At 49.6% G+C, this 19,564-nt stretch overlaps 1 protein-coding gene across 1 annotated transcript in view; it reads left to right on the top strand.

Moving 5' to 3' along the window:
- PTEN (phosphatase and tensin homolog) overlaps positions 1-19,564 on the top strand; it is an 83,467-nt gene that overhangs the window by 47,815 nt on the left and 16,088 nt on the right. Inside the window, exons 8-10 of the mRNA XM_064145566.1 lie at positions 3,213-3,451; positions 12,762-12,903; positions 18,068-18,234. Of these exons, the coding sequence (XP_064001636.1) occupies positions 3,213-3,451; positions 12,762-12,903; positions 18,068-18,234 (548 nt within the window). The remainder of the gene's footprint in view (positions 1-3,212; positions 3,452-12,761; positions 12,904-18,067; positions 18,235-19,564) is intronic.

Raw genomic sequence — 19,564 nt, 5'->3', positions numbered from 1 at the left:
CCTTTTGTGGCTTTAAAAACTTCCACGTTGTTCAGATTCACAGAATCGGTTGGAAGAGACCTTAAAGATCCAGGTCCAGCCCCCTGCTGTGCATAGGGGCACCTCCCGCTGAACCAGGTTTCTCTGGGCCCTGCCCAATCTGACCTGGGCTGTTTCCAGGAATGGGGCTTGTACAGCTTTGCTGGGCAACCTGGGCCAGTGTCTCATCAGTCTCCCAGGGAGGAATTTCAGCCTTCTATCTCTGTGGGTGTGGGTGAATAATGATCTGTGGTTTAGGTGAATAATAACCTAGACTGAGAATTAGCTGTGAGGATATTTCCAAAATCTTCTGAAGTGAGTTAATTTCTAAGGGGCCTTTTTATTTCTACACTTGGCATGAAACACTGAAGTATCAAGAACTTGGATATTCTTGCATCAAATTCAAGACTAAATATTGAAAGGTGATCTTCAGACTCCTGTCTGAGATCTTGCAGTTTCTGAAGTAACTTCTGAGCTGGAAATTATCCTCTTTGCTGCAGCCAGACTTTCTTTCAAGGTCTAGGAGCTTGGAGTGAGTTGTCTGAACCATTCTTTGTGCTGTGTTTTCCAGTGTTACGAACATAAATCCACGGAGGACCTGCATCCTCTCAAGGCCCTGCTCATATTGTGCATCTTTCCTAAGGTTTCTTTACGAGCTCTTAATTCCTCTGCACCAGCTCAGGGCATCTCATTTGTGTCTTTGAAGAGAGTACCGTCAGATTTGCCTTTGATGCCACTCTTTGAGGTCATTTTCAGCATGCTGTTACTACTTGGGATTTTTCAGGCTGTTCTTTCAGAAGTACATTTATGTCTTCTTTTTGTAGGAACGTGACTGGAAGGAGTTGAGGTAGACTGGAAGTTGTATGGACAAATTCACAGCATCTCCTAACAGCTTTTTTTTTGTTTTTAGAAGTTTCCAAATTCCTCATTTCACTTACATCTGCTGCAAAAAGTGACTTTTCTGTAAGTTCAGGATTCACAGATTGCACTGGATTGGAAGGGACCCTCAAAGAGCATCTTCTCTAACCCCCATGCAGACAGCAGGGACACCTCCAACTAGCACAAGCTGCACAGGGACACATCCAAGGTGATCTTGAATGTCTCCAGGGATGGCCTAAAGCACAGCCCTGGACAGCCTGTGCCAGTCTCTCCCCATCCCCACTGTGCATAACTCTATTCTGATGTCCCAAGTACATCTGTCCTGCTCCACTTCCAAACCATTGCCCCTCAGCCTATCCCCACAGGCCCTTCTGAACAGCCCCTCCCCAGCCTCCCTGCAGGTCTCCTTCAGGTATTGAAATGCGACTCTAAGGTCTCTCTGGAGCCTTCTCTTCTCCATGCTGACCAGCCTCAGTTCTTTAAGCCTGTCACCACAGAAGAGGTTTGCAGCCCTCTGATCATGTCTGTGGCCTCCTCTGGGCCCTCTTCGTCAGGTCTACGTCTGTCTTGTGTTGGGCACCCCAGAGCTGGATGTAGCACCCCAGGTCAACTCTCCCTAGAGCAGAGTGCCCTCTTAGTCCTCTCTCTCCATCTACTGGCCACACTGTTTTTGATGCAGCCCAGAATGTGGTTTGCCTTCTGCAAGTGCCCATTGCTTACTCATGTCTGGCTTCTCACCTGCCAGCACCTTCAGGATCCCTGCAGGGCTGTTCTCATTCTCATCAACCCCCAGTCTGCACTGACATTGAGGGTTGCCTCAACCTAGCATTTTGCTTCATTAAAACGCTTGAGACTCTCCTTAGTCCATCCCTCCAGCCTGACCAGGTGCCTCTGTATGCCATCCCGTGCCATGTATGTCATCCAGTCTTGTGAACCACGCCACTGAGCTTGGTATCATCTGAAACCTACTGAGAGTGCCCTCGCTCCTACTGTCTGTATCATGGCTGAACACTTGGGGATTCTCTGGATCTTCCATGTGTATGAGTTCATCAGTGTGTTCACATTTATTAACCTTAGCTACCCCTAACACAGGTGATTCCCTTGACCTGGCTTTCCTGTTTGTTTTTCTGGGAGGCAAAGTGGGGGATCTGCACTGGCAGTGAATCAACTGTCCTTGCTTTGGACTTGAGCTACTGCAGCTCCAGAAATTCACCCATAACTCACTTCTGCTCTTTGAGTCCTTGGGCAGTCATCAAAAGGAGCTTTGCCTGCATGTCAAGAGAGTAGTGACTTAAGAACCAAGCACAAACACTTGCCAAACAATAAAATGTGTTCACTTTTACGACCAGAAAAGGGAATGGTTTTCCTGGCTGTGGCTTCTGAAGTGAACTAGAGTTGTATCTATAAGATCTCCCATCTGTTGGTGGAGAACAGAGCGTGCTGCATAAAGTGCTCTTCTGCTACTGAACCCAGCACAGTCCTGGGTGCTTCTACCACTCTGCATGACATTATCATAGAATCGACAGGACTGGAAGGAACCTCAAGGAGCATCCAGCTCCAACACCCCTGTCATGGACAGGGACACCTCACACTAGATCAGGTTAGTCAGACACATCCAGCCTGGCCTTAAATACATCCAGGGATGAGGCTTCCACCACCTCCCTGGGCAACTTGTGCCTGCCTCTCACCACCTTCACGGGGAAGAACTTCTTAACATCCAATCTGAATCTACCCACTTCTAGTTTTGATCTATTTGTCCCAGTCCTATCTCTACCTTACACCCTAAAAAGTCCCTCCCCAGCTTTCTTGTAGCCCCCTTCAGACACTGGGGAGCCACAATAAGGTCTCCTTGGATCCCTTCTCCTCCAGACTGACCAGCCCAAACTCTGTCTTCACAGGAGAGGTGCTCTAGCCCTCTGATCATCATGACAGCATTGGCTCTCATCTTCTCTGAGGTGTTGGAGGTTTGAGTGCCTGCTCTGCTTATTGTCTTTTGTTTTTTCTGCTCTCTGGTATTTGCATTTCCTGCATTTTCATGAGCAGATCTAGGTGTTAAGAACAGATTCTGCACCATGAGGGTGCTGGAACACTGCAGCAGGTTGCCCAGGGAGGTGGTTGGGGCCTCATCCTTGGAGATATCCAAGGTGAGGCTGGTCATAGCTGTGGGCAGCCTCATCTAGTGTCCCTGCTGAGTGCATGGGATTGGACTAGATGAGCCATGGCGGTCTCTTCCAACCCAGACCGTTCTCTGACTCATCTACTTGAGCTTGCTGTCATTTCCTTCCAAGATGCTGATGAATTCCTTCTCGTTGCAGTTGCACAGTACCCTTTTGAAGACCATAACCCACCACAGCTAGAGCTTATCAAACCTTTTTGTGAAGATCTTGACCAATGGCTAAGTGAAGATGACAATCATGTTGCAGCAATCCACTGTAAGGCTGGAAAGGGACGAACTGGTGTAATGATCTGTGCATATTTGTTGCATCGAGGCAAGTTTTTAAAGGCTCAAGAAGCCCTAGATTTCTATGGGGAAGTGAGGACCAGAGACAAGAAGGTGAGCTACGTTTTTTTTTTTTTGTTCTTCTGTTCTGTCTCTGTTTATCTTCTGTCCTATCTCTGTGCTTTTCCTGTTTGAGGTCGAGCTGTTTAAGATCCAGAGATCACAGCCCAGGGTATTTCTCAAAGCTCTGAAGAGTTTCTTTTAACCATCTTCTCAACTAGCCTTCTGCTGTGTGTTACAGTAGATGATGGGTTGTGGAATAAAGTTCCTCATTCGGCGTTTTCAGCCCAAATAAGAGGATTGCTGTAGCTTGTTTTTTTGCCTGACTGGCTGAGGAGTTTGTCTCTTCAGGTTCTCTTAAGGTATGTGGTGATGTTTGGAGATGTGTAGTCATTACAGTGTGTGTTAGAGTTGAATATCCCCACTGCAAGAGTTTTCTAGCAAAGTCTGTTGTTGAATGCTCCTTCTCAGTAAAAGAAGAGTTAAAGCTAGATGTTGGCTGCCTCAGAGCTTCTTGAGGTACTGCTGTTCTCCCTGAGGAGAAATGAGAGGATCTCATTTCAGAGATATTTGTGGCTACAGGAGCTTTCTGCTAAGACCTTGTCAGTGGTACAGCCAGCCTTAGCAGCTAGGCCTTTCTGCTATGGCTATGCCTCATCAATTGAAGTGTGACCACCATAGTGCAGCTCTCCAAATCTAATAAGGTATCACTGGCAAGGTCACTTGAATAAATTTCCTTGCTCATCTTCCAGCATTGTCTTCTCTGTTGGTAAAGCAGCCCAGGGCGATCATCCCAGCATTCCAGTTTCAACCTACTCAAGCATACAGTTCTCTGTACTCCTGTACTGGTTGTGTGAAGTATGTCATGGTGTGTAAGCATCTAATAAGCAGAGCTTCATGTTTGAAGGCTCTCGAGAGCAGAAATGTGACTTAAGGGATTGTAGAGGCTGGCTGTAAAGTCAGTGGAAGAAGCAAATGGCTTCTTGTTTGGCTGTTTTCATGAGATGAAGGTGTCACTCCATGTGCTGCTGAGAAGGTAGTTGTGGTCTTCTAGGGAGAAGAAAATGTCAAGGACTTACACTGAAACTTTATGGCTTTGGAATGAGCTGTGTCATGAAGAACTTGTAGATTACTGCTGTTGATGAGGACTATCTAAAGAGCCAGTTAAAATACAGTGAAAGCCATAAAACTTAACAAATAGAAGGTGAAGCAATTTGTACCTCAGTTTCCCTTGTGCACGAAAAGAGTGAGGATCTCTGCATGTAAGTTTGTGGATACTGAAGTCAGTGAGATACTGAGCAGCACCCCAGTGGTGCTTCTGCCATGTTTGGGGTAGGGAAAACCTTCATAAACAGGAAGAGAATCATCAAATGACCTGGGTTGGAGGGGACCTCCAAAGCTCATCCAGGTCCAATCCCCTCTACACTCAGCAGGGACATCCTCCATTGCCCACAGCCCTGTCCAGCCTCACCTGGAATATCTCCAGGACTGGGGGCCTCAGCCACCTCCCTGGGCAACCTGTTGTGGTGTTTCAGGAGCCTCGTGGCAAAGAACTTGTTCCTCACATCCAGTCTCAAATCTGTTCTCCTCTAGTTTGAAGCCAGTGTCTCTTGACACAGAATCTCAGAATTAACCAGGCTGGAAAAGCCATCTGAGATCACTGAGTTCAACCTATCACCTAACACCCTAATTAATAAACCATGTCACTAAGTGCCTCATCCAGTCTCCTTATAAACACCTCCAAGGATGGTGGCTCCACCACCTCCCTGGGCAGCCCATTCCAATGCCAGTCACTCTTTCAGTGAAGAACTTCTGCCTGCCCTGGTGCAGTTTGAGACTGTGTCCTCTTGTTCTGTTGCTGGGTGCCTGGGAGCAGAGCCCAACCCCACCTGGCTACAACCTCCCTTCAGATAGCTGCAGATAGCAATGAGGTCTGCCCTGAGCCTCCTCTTCTGCAGGCTGCACACCCCGAGCTTCGTAAGCCTCTCTTCACAGGGCTGTGCTCCAGGCCCCTCCCCAGCCTTGTTGCCCTTCTCTGGACACCTTCCAGCACCTCAACGTCTTTCTTAAATCCTGTCCCTGCAGGCCTTTGCAAACAATGCCTCTGCAGCCTTCTCATTGGTCCCCTTCAGGCCACTGTTAGGTCTCTGGAGCCTTCTCTAGGCTGAACAATGTCTGTTCCCTCAGCATGTCCTCGTAGGAGCCTTGTTCAGGTTCACTATAAATACTGTCTGTAACCAGCAGTTTTGTTTTGGTTTCAATGTGTCTGCTGGAGGACTTGGTTCTGCCCTGGGGCGTGGTAGTCTTTGTGGCCCTTGGGCAGCACATGACTCATGTCATACCTCGGGCAGGGTTCATAGCCAGGTATTCCAGAGCAGCCTCAGGCAGCTTTTCCTTCCCTCATGGCCCATTTCTCAGTGGTGTGTGTCAAGTGCTGCTCTCTGGTTTTGATAGTTCACCATGCCTTTATGTCACTGACTTCCTGAACTCAGATCAGACATCAAAAGAGTGTGTATACACCTAGGGACATAAAAAATGTTTGTTGCTTGTTGGCTTTTTTTTTGGAGGGGGGAAAGAGTGTGCTTTTTTATTGTTGCATGATGAAGGAAAACTGCCTTTAATTGGGTAGCAATTTTTCCTTCTTTAAAGCAGGCAGAAGGTGCTTATTTAGGATCATAGGCAGCTAAAATCACAGTTTCCGTTGATGTGGATGGCAAAGTGAGCCTCAGGAGAGTTTAGCCCATGCCAGCAGGAAGTATCTTAATTGCAAGAGGAATATAATTCATCAATCAAGAGAGCAGCATCAAGTGCTTTTGTGCCAAGCTTTGCCCATGTGCCTGCTGGCTGAAGAAGCTCCATGGAGCTTTGCAACACTTGAGAGCTGTTGTAGGTGAGGCTGTTGCTAGACAGTCTGTCAGCCTGGGCAAGGGTGTAGGGGAGTAAGACACTACATAAGAGTCTAAAATCTTGGGTCATTGGGTTTTTGTTTTGATTACTGTTTTCCTTTGTCAACTATTTTGACTTTATCATAGAATCATAGAACCATAGAATCAACCAGGTTGGAAGAGACCTCCAAGCTCATCCAGTCCAACTTAGCACCCAGCCCTGTCCAGCCAGCTAGACCAGGCTTCACTTGAACACCTCCAGGGACAGCAACTCCACAACCTCCCTGGGCAGCCCATTCCAATGGCAAATCGCTCTCTCTGTGTAGATCTTCCTCCTAACATCCAGCCTAGACTTCACCTGGCACAGCTTGAGACTGTAAGGGGAGCTTTTTCAGGAGAAGATTAGAAGGTACTGGCTGAACAGTTGTCTATCAGTCCCTATCATTCTAGCAGAACAGGACTGATTTCTGTTTCCTCAGTGAACCAAGGGACCTAAGCTGTTTTCTAAACCTGGATAAAGAACTGGAGTTGTCCAGCCTGTTTTCAGAACTTAGGGAGAAGTAGCCCTCCCCCAAAGTCTAAATAAAACCTGCTGCTTCCACTGTTTGAAATCACAGAGTCACAGAATGTGTTTGGAAGAGACCTTCAAGATCATTCATCCCAAACTTCAACCCGTTGCTGAAGTAAACACTAAGCCGTGTCCCTCCACATAGCATTTGAAAGCCCCCCAAGGATGGTGAGGAGGTGTCGGGGTCCGGAGGCTGGCGAGAGGCGAGATCGGGGTACTGAAGACTCGGCTCAGCAGCTTCTATGCATCAGTACAATTTTATTAGGGTAGTGCAGTGTCTTATATAGCACTCAGAGGAGGTGTATCCAGCCAGCCTGGGGCTGGCACAAGTGGACAGTACAGATTGGCCCAAAGCCATGTGCAAGGCGCAAATAGGCTTACCCTGTGCCAAACAACCTGTGGTTCCCACCCCAGGGGGCTGGCAGGCTCAGCCCTCTGCAGATGTGCGTGGGTTGCTCACTTGTCCACAGCCTAGCTTCCTTGAGCCTGCAAGCTCAAGGACATCTCCCATCACAAGGTCTCATGTTTACAGCTCATGCCCCACTGCGGGAGAACTCTCCCACAAGGAGGGTCATTAAAATGATCAGGGGATTGGAGCACCTCTGCTATGAGGACAGGATAAAGGAGCTGGGGTTGTTCAGCCTGGAGAAGAGAAGGTTCCAGGGAGACCTTAGAGCAGCCTCCCAGTACCTGAAGGGGGCTACAAGAAGACTGCAGAGGGACTGTTCCCAAAGGCCTGCAGAGACACAACTGGAAGCAATGGCTTCAAACTAGAGCAGAGCCGGTTGAGATTGGATGTGAGGAACAAGTTCTTTGCCAGGAGGCTGCTGGAACACTGCAGCAGGATACCCAGGGAGGTGGTTGAAGCTCCATCCCTGGAAATACTCAATGTGAGTCTTGACAGGACTCCAGGCTACCTGATCTAGTGGAGGATGTCCCTGTTGAGTGCAGAGGGGGTTTTCAAGGCCAGGCTGGATGTGTCTCTGGGCAACCTGATCTAGTGTGAGGTGTCCCTGCCCATGACAGGGGCTGGAACTGGGGTCAAGGAAGGCTGGATCTACTTCAAGAATGAAGTCCTGATGGCGCAGGAACAGGCTGTCCCAATGTGCCCAAAGGTGAGTCTATGAGTGACACAGCCAGACTGGATGGGCAAGGAGCTTCTAAAGGGATTAAGGGAAAAGGAGGTTGTAGCCAGGTGGGGGTTGGTCTCTTCTCCCAGGCAACAAGCAGTAGAACAAGAGGACACAGTCTCAAGTTGTGCCAGGGCAGGTTCAGGCTGGATGTTAGGAGGAAGTTCTTCACAGAAAGAGTGATTTGCCATTGGAATGGGCTGCCCAGGGAGGTGGTGGAGTCACTGTCCCTGGAGGTCTTCAAGAAAAGACTGGATGAGGCACTTAGTGCATGGTCTAGTTGACTGGCTAGGGCTGAGATTGAACAAGGCCAAGTGCAGAGTTCTACACTTTGGCCACAACAACCCCAAGCAGCACTACAGGCTGGGGACTGAGTGGCTGAGAGCAGCCAGGCAGAGAGGGACCTGAGGATGCTGGTAGAGAGGAGCTGAAGATGAGGCAGCAGTGTGCCCAGGTGGGCAGCAGAGCCAATGGCATCCTGGCCTGTCTCAGGAGCAGTGTGGCCAGCAGGACAAGGGAGGTTCTTCTGCCCCTGTGCTCAGCACTGCTCAGGCCACACCTTGAGTACTGTGTCCAGTTGTGGGCTCCTCCGTTCAAGAGAGATATTGAGGTGCTGGAAGATGTTTAGAGAAGTGCAAGGAAGCTGGTGAGAGTCCTGGGGCACAGCCCTGTGAGGAGAGGCTGAGGGAGCTGGGGGTGTGCAGCCTGCAGAAGAGAAGGCTCAGGGCAGCCCTCATTGGTCTCTACAACTACCTGAAAGGAGGTCATAGCCAAGTGGGGTTGGGCTCTTCTGCCAGGCACTCAGCAACAGAAGAAGGGGACACAGCCTCAAGCTGTGCCAGGGCAGGTTCACGCTGGATGTTGTTAGGAAGTTGTTGGCAGAGAGAGTGATTGGCATCGGAATGGGCTGGCCAGGGAGGTGATGGAGTCTCCATCCCTGGAAGTGTTGAAGCCAAGCCTGGCTGGGGCACTTAGTGCCGTGGTCTGGTTGATTGTCTAGGGCTGGGTGATAGGTTGGGCTGAATGAGCTTGGAGGTCTCTTCCAACCTGCTTGATTCTGTGATTCCATCCCTGACAGTTCTGCAAATTAAAAGCCAGGAGGCTACTTGTGGTTTATGGCTGGTGTCAGGTGGAGCAGGTATCTGAAGCAATAGTTTATAGAGATGCTGTGTTGTAGGTTTTGTGAGGCAAATGCTGATGGACTCCTCTATGAAAACCTTTCTGTTTCCCTCCAGTTCACATCTGATTTGAATCTGAAAGTTTCCTTCCTGCTGCAGTTGTAAGCGTGGGTGGTTGTACTCCATGGGATGCATTTGCTGGGAAGTTAAATTATTTTCAAGCAGAAGTGATAAAGATAAAAAAATGTTGGATGAAAGAACTTGAAAACTGTTCCCTTAGTTGAAGTTTAAGGCCAATTTCAAGTCGGCAATTAAAATGTTCTCTGGTTCTGTTCTGAAAGCAAGTTGTAATTGAACTGAGAAGTCCTTTGGGTACTGGGGCCTGCAGAGCCAGGACTAGAGGCAGTGGTTTGAAACGAGAGCAGACTGAGATTAGATGAGAGGAACAAGCTCTTTGCCATGAGGCTGCTGGAACACTGCAACAGGTTGCCCAGGGAGGTGGTTGAGGCCCCAGCCCTGGAGATATTCAAAGTGAGGTTGGACAGGGCTGTGGGCAGCCTGCTCTAATGGGGGATGTCCCTGCTGAGTGCAGCAGGGATTGAACTGGATGACCTCTGGACATCCTTTCCAGCTCAGACCATTCTGTGATTCTGTTGATAAAACTTTCTACTCTGGGAGTCGTGTGAACATGTTTCAGAAGGCCATTTTGTACCTAAAGGTAGTGTTGGTATTGAGTACGGTGGTAGCAGCAGAGAAAGTTATAATCTACTGACTTCATCTGTGGTTCCTCTGCTTGAAAAAGCAGAGTATGTTGACAGGTCCTTCTGCTTGGACATCTGACACTCCACACCCTCATAAGAATCAGCTGCATGAAACTCTCTTTTCCTTGCTCCACAGGGTATCTGAGGTGTTTAACACATGGGAAAAAAGCTGTCATCTGTGATGGTTTGGGTGTTCCCTGCCCCCCTGCTTTAGAAATTACCCAGACTAGTCTCAGCCAGCTCTGGGAATATGAACTAAGCTGTTTATTTACAGCTAGCACAATAAACAAGCAGCTATTTACAGTATATACAGTTATATACAGAAATATACAAGGTAAAAGGTAATACAGAAACACAACTCCCCTCCCAGAAACCGGAGTCCCCAGGAGGGGCTCTCACCCACCCCTGCCCCTTTCCCCCTGCCCCTCTCAACCTTACCCCTGTCCCAAGGAAGAATAGAGGTTCAGCCAAGAGGTTAAGAAGCAAAGGTGGGTTAGGCCAAATGGAAGGTGATGTTAGGGAGATGCAGCTCAGTCAGCAGCCCAAGCCAGAGAGTGAGAAAATGGAGAGAGTGTTATCTAATGTTTTCATTTCTTCTTCCCAAACTCCTCAGTGAGACTTCTGAGGGAAGTGGACATCACCATTGTTTTCCTTTCACAGCCTGTGATCTAGTTCTTCTCACCAAAACATTCTAGCTAGCTTCAAACTAGCACATCATCCTTCTTTACTTCGCGGCTTGAGATGAATGTTTGGACCAGCATAGTGAAGGAACTGGAAAACCAGTCTTCTCCTTGTGCTGTGCAATTAATTGCTTGGTGCCAGCTAATGTGTGCAAGCAGTTTCCTCTTTGGTACTCTGCAGGATGAGTACAGAAACTGTGGGCATGTGTCTAGGGAAAGGGGGAATGTGTAGAGGGAATGATTCAGAGGTGGGCCCAGGTGGCCAAGAGAGCCAATGGCATCCTGGCCTGCATCAGGAATAGTGTGGCCAGTAGGACAAGGGAGGTTATTCTTCCCCTGTACTCAGCACTGGTCAGACCACACCTTGAGTACTGTGTCCAGTTCTGGGCCCCTCAATTCAAGAGAGATGTTGAGGTGCTGGAACGTGTCCAGAGAAGGGCGACGAGGCTGGTGAGGGGCCTGGAACACAAACCCTATGAGGAGAGGCTGAGGGAGCTGGGGCTGTTTAGCCTGGAGAAGAGGAGGCTCAGGGGTGATCTTATTACTGTCTACAACTACCTGAAGGGGCATTGTAGCCAGGTGGGGGGTGGCCTCTTCTCCCAGGCAACCAGCAATAGAACAAGGGGACACAGTCTCAAGTTGTGCCAGGGTAGGTATAGGCTGGATGTTAGGAGGAAGTTCTTCACAGAGAGAGTGATTGGCATTGGAATGGGCTGCCCAGGGAGGTGGTGGAGGCACCGTCCCTGGAGGTCTTCAAGAAAAGCCTGGATGGGGCACTTAGTGCCATGGTCTAGTTGACTGGATAGGGCTGGGTGATAGGTTGGACTGGATGATCTTGGAGGTCTCTTCCAACCTGGTCGATTGTATGATTTGCTAGTCCTTAAGGTGCCCAGGCTGATCCACAATGAAGAAATGCCACAGGTCTTGCACTAAAAAGCTTCAAGGCAGTGCCTGTGCAGTGGAGGAAGCAGTGCAGCCCTTACCTGCTCGCTGGACTTTGTGGTCTGCAGTGGAGCTGGTGCAGAGTCTACTCAGCATAATCCATGATGGCTTCCTCCAGGTGCTTCAGCTGCCTTGGCATTCATGGTTTATTTGCCTTGAGTTACCTTCTGTCAGCAACTTTGCTGATGACACCAAACTGAGAGCAGTGTCTGGGAACAACAACTCAAGCTCCACTGCCATCAGGCAGACCTGGACAGGCTGCAGAGCTGGACGGGGAGCAATGGAATGAAATCTATCAAGTACAAGAGTAGAGTCTGGCAGCTGGGAAGAACAACTCCATGGAGCAGTAGAGGCAGCAATGTGCCCTTGGGACAGGTTAGAAGGGGAGTGGTGAGCAGGTCAAGTGAGGTTCTGCTGCCCTTCTACTCTGCTCTGCTGAGGCCACATCTGGAATCTTGTGTCACACTTCTGGGCAGGAAGGCTGTAGCCAGGTGGAGTTGATCTCTTCTCCCAAGCACCCAGAAACTGAACAGGAGGATACAGTTTAAAGCTGTGCTGGGGGAGGTCTAGGCTGGATGTTAGGAGGAAGTTGTTGGCAGAGAGAGTGAGTGGCATTGGAATGGGCTGCCCAGGGAGGTGGTGGAGTTGCTGTCCCTGGAGGTGTTGAAGCAAAGCCTGGCTGGGGCACTTAGTGCCATGGTCTAGTTGATTGGATAGGGCTGGGTGCTAGGTTGGACTGGATGATCTTGGAGGTCTCTTCCAACCTGCTTGATGCTATAATTTTATGATGAGAAGGACCTCAGGGAACTGCTTGAGGGAGTGCAGCCCAGAGTCCCCAAGCTGGGGCTGGGAGCTGGCAGCAGAAGAACCTGAGGGCTGCCCTCAGTGCTGTGCTGAAGATGTGCAGGGCAGTGTCAGGAGGACACAGCCAGGCTCTGCCCAGGGGTGACCAAGGACATCACAAGGGGCACCGGTGCCAGCTGGAGCAAAGGAGGTGCCCCAGGAACAGGAGGGGAAACTTTGTCCCTGTGAGGGTGCTGGAGGCCTGGAGCAGGCTGCCCAGAGAGGTTGGGGAGTCTCCTTCTCTGGAGACATTCAAAGCCACCCAGATGGATGTTCCTGTGTGACCTGCCCTGGCAGCAGGAGTTGGCCTGAATGATCTTTGGAGGTCACTTCCAACCCCTCACGTTCTGTGATTCTGAGGTTAATGGTGGGGGCTCTGTTAGTGATGCTTGTAAATGGTCCTGATGGGTTCTGATGTTTGTTTTCCCTCTCTTCAGGGAGTGACAATTCCCAGTCAGAGACGCTATGTATACTATTATAGCTACCTGTTAAAGAATCACCTGGATTACAGACCAGTGGCACTGCTGTTCCACAAGATGATGTTTGAAACAATTCCCATGTTCAGCAGCGGAACTTGCAGTAAGTACCCAGCACACCCCTCACCTCCCTGAGCTCTCAAGGAAAACTTGGCAGCCTGTCAGCTTGGTTTGGTGATGATGGGATTTTTGGGAAGGCCAATGGCAGTCAGGGCTGCATCCAAACCAGAGATGGGGAGAGAGGATCCTGCTCCTCTGCTCTGGGTAGACCTCACCTGCACTGCTATGTGTAGCTCTGGAGCCCTCAGCACAAGAGAAACCTGGACCTGGTGGAGAGGGTCCAGAGGAGGCCACAGAGATGATCAAGAAGCCTGGAGAAACTCTGCTCTGGGCACAGGCTGGGAGAGTTGTGGCTGTTCTGCCTGGAGAAGCCTCCAGGAAGATCTTAGAGCTGCATTTCATATCTGAAGGGGACCTCCAGGCAGACTGGGGAGGGACTGTTTGTTCAGAAGGGCCTGTGGGGATAGGCTGAATGGTTTTGAAGTGGAGCAGGGCAGATGTAGGTTGGACATCAGGAGGGAGTTGTGCACAGTGAGGGTGGGGAGAGACTCCAGGGCTGTGCTTGAGGTCATCTCTGGAGACATTCAAAGTGAGACTTGAGCAGGCTGCCCAGGGCCACATCTAGTTGGAGGTGTCCCCAGTGTCTGCAGGGAGGTTGGACAAGATGCCCTTTGAAGGTCCCTTCTAACCCACAGCAATCTGTGAAGTTGTGATGGTTCCCACTCTGTTGCCTGCCATGAAGACCTGCAGATGTTGGAGGGGAAGATCATACTTCAGCACTTCACTGTGTTAGTGTGGCCATTAGCATCCTGACAGGTGGAGTTAAGCTGAGGTCTGCTAAGGACTTGCATGATTGTTTGTCTGCAGTTTTAAATTGGAAGTATTTACCACAGCTACCCATGTCTGAATCTAAGCTGTGCCATAGATGTGCTCAGAGATTTGCTGCTTCTTTATTAGAAGGCATTTTTAACTTTTCAACTCCTGGGGAACAAAAATTACTGGAAAACCTCAGGTTAATGATGCGTTGGCTTCTTATGCAGCAGCATTGTTGTTGCCACGTTGTTCAGAAAGTAAGGCATAAGCTCACATAGTGCTTGAGATTTAAAAGGCATCCAGTCCAACCCCCTGCACTCAGCAGGGCCGTCCCCAACCAAAGCAGGTTGCTCGTAGCCCTGCACAATCTGACCTGCAATGGTGCCAGCCATGGGGCAGCTGCCACCTCTCTGGGCAGCCTGGGCCAGGCTCTCCCCACCCTCACTGTCCAACATTTCTGCCTTCTCTCCTCAATCTCCCTCTTTCAATTCAAACCATACCCCCTTGTCCTGCCCCAGCAGGCCCTGCTCAAAACTGTCCCTAGCTCTCTGCTGAGTCCCTTGAAGCACTGCAAAGCCTCCAGAAGGTGTCCCTGGAGCCTTCTCCTCTGCAGGCTGAACCTGCCAGCCTGGCCTCACAGCAGAGCCCTTCCAGCCCTGCCAGCACTGCTGTGGCCTCCTCTGGCCCTGCTCCAACAGGTCCCTGTCTGTGCTGTGCTGAGGACTCCAGAGCTGCCCCAGCACTGCAGGGAGGGTCTCAGCAGAGCCCAGCAGAGGGACAGAATCCCCTCCCTGCCCCTGCTGCCCACACTGCTGGGGACCAGCCCAGGACAGGCTGGGGCTGAGCTGGCAGTGCTTGGTGCTGCCTCATCTCTAGCTTTGCACCCTCGTCACTCCCAAATCCTTTTCCTCAGGGCTGCTCTTCAGCCTAGATTGATACTGTTGATCAGTTAGTTGGGTAAATATCTAATTAAGTCTAGACTAAGGTTTCTGTGGAGGCATATAAACCATTCCTCTGCTTTGCACCCTGTTCTAGTCAAGAGCAATCCTGGCAGCTTTGAAGCACCAATACAAAATTCACTTCTGTCCTCCTGTGGGCTGCATTCCAAGGCAGAAACTGCCCAGTGATGGGTGTTCATTTTGATTGCTGTTGTGAGTGGAAAAAGCCTTTCTCATGGTTTTGCTGTGAGGATTGCTGCAATGTGTGATTAGCCTCAGAGCCTCCCGTGGCTTGGATTGGGATTGCACCGTTAGTAAGGCAGCACCTGAACATGTAATGCACTGAGAAACAAGCAAGCTGAATGCAGAGGAGGAGGAGCCTCTGCCAAAAAACTCTGTCTCTACGGTAGAGGTGTGGAGGCTACAGATGTCTGCAATTACCACTTTATTTAATGCTGTGTTAGACTTGAAAAAACAAGCTTCAAGTAAGAATCACCTGCATGAGCATCCTCTCCTTTGTGCCAAGCTGTTAGGATGCTGCTAGCTCACCAGGGTGTGGGGATAAACTGGATTTGATAAGCACCTGAGAAGACAAAATGCCTTTGGCCATTGGTGGCTTTGCATTCTGCAGGATTTCAGGTTTCTGTGGAGTTTTCAGTGATTCTGCCCCTTGGCTGTGCTCTGATGGACCCACCTCCAATCCTGTATCCAATTCTGGTGTGTCCAGATGATCAGAAGGCTGGAGCACCTCTGCTGTGGGAGCAGGCTGAGGGAGGTGGGAGTGTTCCACCTGGAGATGACTCCAGGGAGACCTCAGAGCTGTTGCCAATGCCTGAAGAGATCCTTCAGGAAGGCTGCAGAGAGACTTTTCTTGAGGGTGTCTGAGACAGGACAAGGGGGTATGGTTTGAAGCTGAGGGTGATGATAGGGAGAAGTTCTCTGGTACAGGGGTGGTGAGGTGTTGAAGCAGGCTGTCCAGGGAGGCTGTGGATGCCTCCTTCTTGAAGGAGTTAAAAGTCAGCGAGGATGAGGCCTTGGGTAACCAAGTGTGGTTGAGAGCTGTCCCTGCCTGTGGCACTGGGGGTTGGAGTGAATGAGCTTCAAGGTCCCTTCCAGGCTGAGCCACTCTGTGGTTCTATGGCATTTCGGAATTGGAAACCAATGGTCTGTGTTACTCCTTCACTCCTGTTACCTGCTGCCATGGTAGGAATTGTGTCAGCACAGGGTAACTTGAAATCTGATTGCGTGGTTATTTGCCTTCTGTTTTTTGGTCAACGAGGGAATTTTTGACTATTGGACTAGAAGAGTTTGATGGGTCTGGGGATTGGAGTGATAGGAGTTTGATAGCTAGGCCATTCAGCAAGGCAGTGCTGAGTATGCTCAGCAGTCTTCACAGCTCTGCAGAGTTGACTGCAGGATAGCTACATTCTCTATGGCAGGGTAGAGAGTCAGAATTGCTTTGGTTTGAAAATGCCTGTAAGATCACCAAATACAACTCTACCAAGTCTGGTGCTAAACCATGTCCTTCTGCATGACCTCTACATTGTTTAAACATCTCCAGGGATGGGGATTCAACCTCCTCTCTGAGATACTTGTTCCAGTGGTTTAGAATCCTGTCAGGGAAGATGTTTCTTCTAACATCCAACCTAGACCTGCCGTGGTGCAACTTGAGGCTGTTTGCTCTCATCCAGTCACCTGATACTAGGGAGAGGAGACTAAGCCCCACCTGGCTGCAAACTGCTTCCAGGAAGCTGTAGAGAGCAATGAGGTCTCCCCTCAGCCTCCTCTTCTCCAGAGTGCATGGCTCAGTGTGTACTGGGTAGAGAGCATTCTGCACCTGATACAGGGAAGTGTAGAACAAATGCTGAAGACTTCTTGGAATAGATTCCATTTAGTATCTCTGACTCTCCTGCTAATGTCTGGCACTTTGCAAAGAAAATGAGCTTAGTCTGCACCAAAACCCAAGGTCAGATCCCTGCAGAATTAATTTGGAGAGTTCTGCTGTCGCTGGCACTTCTTTGGTGATAGTGATTTGCAGGACAGGCTGAAGGTCTGTGTCCTTACTGCATATGGGTGCAGGCCAGTTTGTGTATTAGTGTTCAGCTGGGTCCTTTTGGCGCAACAGTTCTGTTTGTGTCAGAGTAGAAATGAGTTTATGCTGACATGACCGCTCTGCTGTTGGAGGAAGACATGAGAAGGGAATAAAACCCCCTATGTCCATCTAGTAGAGAGAAGAGGCAAGAAGCAAGCAAAAGTCATGAAATTGTCCTTCTCTGTAGTCATTCCACTAAAAAGAAATGCTAACACCTTTGTCAGTGACACGGACAGTGGCACTGAGGCACAATCAGCAGGCTTGCAGGTGACACCAGGTTGTGTGGTGCTGTTGACAATTGGAGGGAAGGGATCCATCCAGAGGGGCTTGGACAGGCTGCAGAGATGAGCCCAAGCCAACCTCGTGAAGGTCAACAAGGCCAAGTGTAGGTCCTGCAGCTGAGTCAGGGCAATGCCAAGCACAAATGCACACTGAGTGAGGAGTGGCTGAGAGCAGGCTGGAGGAGAAGGCCTTGGGGGTGTCAGTTGGTGACCAACTGCCCAGGAGCCAGCACTGGTGGCTGGCAGCCCAGAGGCAGCTGTGTGCTGGGTGCAGCCAGAGCAGGGAGAGCAGCAGCACAGGGAGGGGATTCTGCCCCTTTGCTCTGCTCAGCCCCCACCTGCAGCACTGCCTCCAGCTCTGGGGCTCCCATCAGAAGAATGACCTGTAGCTGCTGGATATGCTCCAGAGGAGCCCATGAAGATGATGAGAGGGCTGGAGAAGCTCCCCTGTGGGGACAGGCTGGGAGAGTTGGGGCTGTTGAGGCTGGAGAAGAGAAGGCTCCAGGCACATCTTAGAGCAGCCTTCCAGTTCCTGAAGGGGGCTCCAGGATTGCTAGGGAGGGACTTTGGACAAGGGCTGGGGGTGCCAGGATGAGGAACGGTGGCTTTGAGCTGGGAGAGGGGTGACTGAGAGTGGAGATGGGGAAGAACTTGCTGAGAGTGAGGTTGGGGAGACACTGGCACAGGTTGCCTAGGGAAGCTGTAGCTGCCCCCTGCCTGGAGGTGTTGAAGGCCAGGTGGGACGAGGCTTTGAGCAAGCTGTGCCTGGTGGGAGGCATCCCTGCCCATGGCAGGGAGTTGGAACTGGATGGTCTTTGAGGTCCCTTCCAACCGAACCCATTCTATGACTCTCTGAAATGACAGCTTCCTAGGGGCCCTGTGGTTGCCGGCTGGTGCTGCAAAGGACAGAAATCTGCTTTGTTGCTTCCGTCTATGTCTAACAAAGTTGGAGGCCTTGCAGCACTAACCTCGGATTTACCTTTTCAGCACCCTAGCTGGTGGCTGTGATTCTGACACTAATACTGTGCCCTTGGACACTCTGAAGACATTTTCTTAACAAAGTGCCGCTGTTTCACCCTGCAGATCCTCAGTTTGTGGTGTACCAGCTGAAGGTTAAAATCTTCACCTCCCCTTCAGGACCCTCCAGACGTGAAGACAAGTATATGTACTTTGAGTTCCCTCAGCCTCTGCCTGTCTGCGGTGACATCAAAGTGGAATTCTTCCACAAACAGAACAAGATGTTGAAAAAGGTTGGTTTGGTTTGCTTCCTTCTCTGGAATGTGTTCTCAAGCCAACCACCATATGCAGGCCTGGGATCTTGCTTATTCATTGCAGTGTTGAGTTCTTTGTCTGGTTTACCCGAGGAAAGAAACTATCCCAAAACAAAAGCTGGGCCTCTGGAGAGTTGGTGAGCTTGAGGAGCAAGGTGGGATAGAAATTCACACTTAGAGGGTGTGTTACAGTTGTCAGAGGAGTACTGAGTAATCTAATGGAGGAAGAAACCTCCACATTCTAAGCCCGGACTTGCACACACTGAGCAAGTTAAATCCAGCTGCTTATTGCACTGCACTCTCCTCAGGTTTGAGTAGACACAGGAGATACTGTCTGTGCCGTTGGTTCTTGGGTCACATCTACCACAGTGCGTTGTATTTCTGAGATAACTTGAGTTCATGAAAGTATCTCTGCCAGCTCTTCAGTTCCTGACTACAGTGCCTTCATGTTAGGTGTCTGAGGAATTTACTCAGAGCTGAGAACTTTCTCAGTGTCTCAGTTATGGCAGAAATTAAGCTAGAACTTAACTGAGCCCAAAGCCATCTGATTGCTAAAGATGAGCACCACATCACTGGATATCATTGTCCTACTGCTCCTGGGGCTCATCTGCTGCTACCTAAGGCCATGTTGATTCAAGGCTACCTTTGTATTTACTATGTAAAATGAGTTCCAAATTCAGCCCTTAATGGATGTTACAGAACCACAGACCAATCATTCAGCAAGTTCTGTGTACAGGTATAGCTAAGAAAATGCTAAGAAAATATTGGAGTGATTTGCAAGGCAGACATAAGGCATGAGACAACACATTCTCTGTCCTCACAGGTTGTATCTATTACATGTGTGTATGTACTCCTGCACTCCACTCTGTGGGCTTGTTCAGTTACAAAGTATTGTTAAGCAGTTCGATGGTGTCATTTGACTAGATGGAAATGTCTTCTCTTGTATCCTGATGTCTTCCCAAGCTTTCAAACAGTTTCTTGACAGGAATTGTTCTCTTGTCCTGCTTAAGGAGATGTTTTAATTGCTCAATGCAGTTGTTTGCAACACAGAGAGAACTGGAACCCAAAACAGAAATCCTGCTTCAAGTTCAGATGAAAATTATTGACAGTTAAATCTGCAAAGCACAGGAGCCAACCCTGAGAATGGACTTTGGAAGAAGCACCTAGATAAATACTGTGGGCTACACATGAACAAGGCAGGGATGAGAAGAAACAAACCCAAATTTCTGAGACAATGCCCAGTTTGATGTGGTTTCTAACCTGTCTTAACTGTGAATTTGTTGTTTCTTTACCATTTTCAGTTACCCAT

Source organism: Pogoniulus pusillus, chromosome 6, assembly GCF_015220805.1.
Source record: "Pogoniulus pusillus isolate bPogPus1 chromosome 6, bPogPus1.pri, whole genome shotgun sequence".
In the NCBI taxonomy this organism is placed as follows: domain Eukaryota; kingdom Metazoa; phylum Chordata; class Aves; order Piciformes; family Lybiidae; genus Pogoniulus; species Pogoniulus pusillus.
This window is presented reverse-complemented; position numbering and strand designations above follow the sequence as displayed.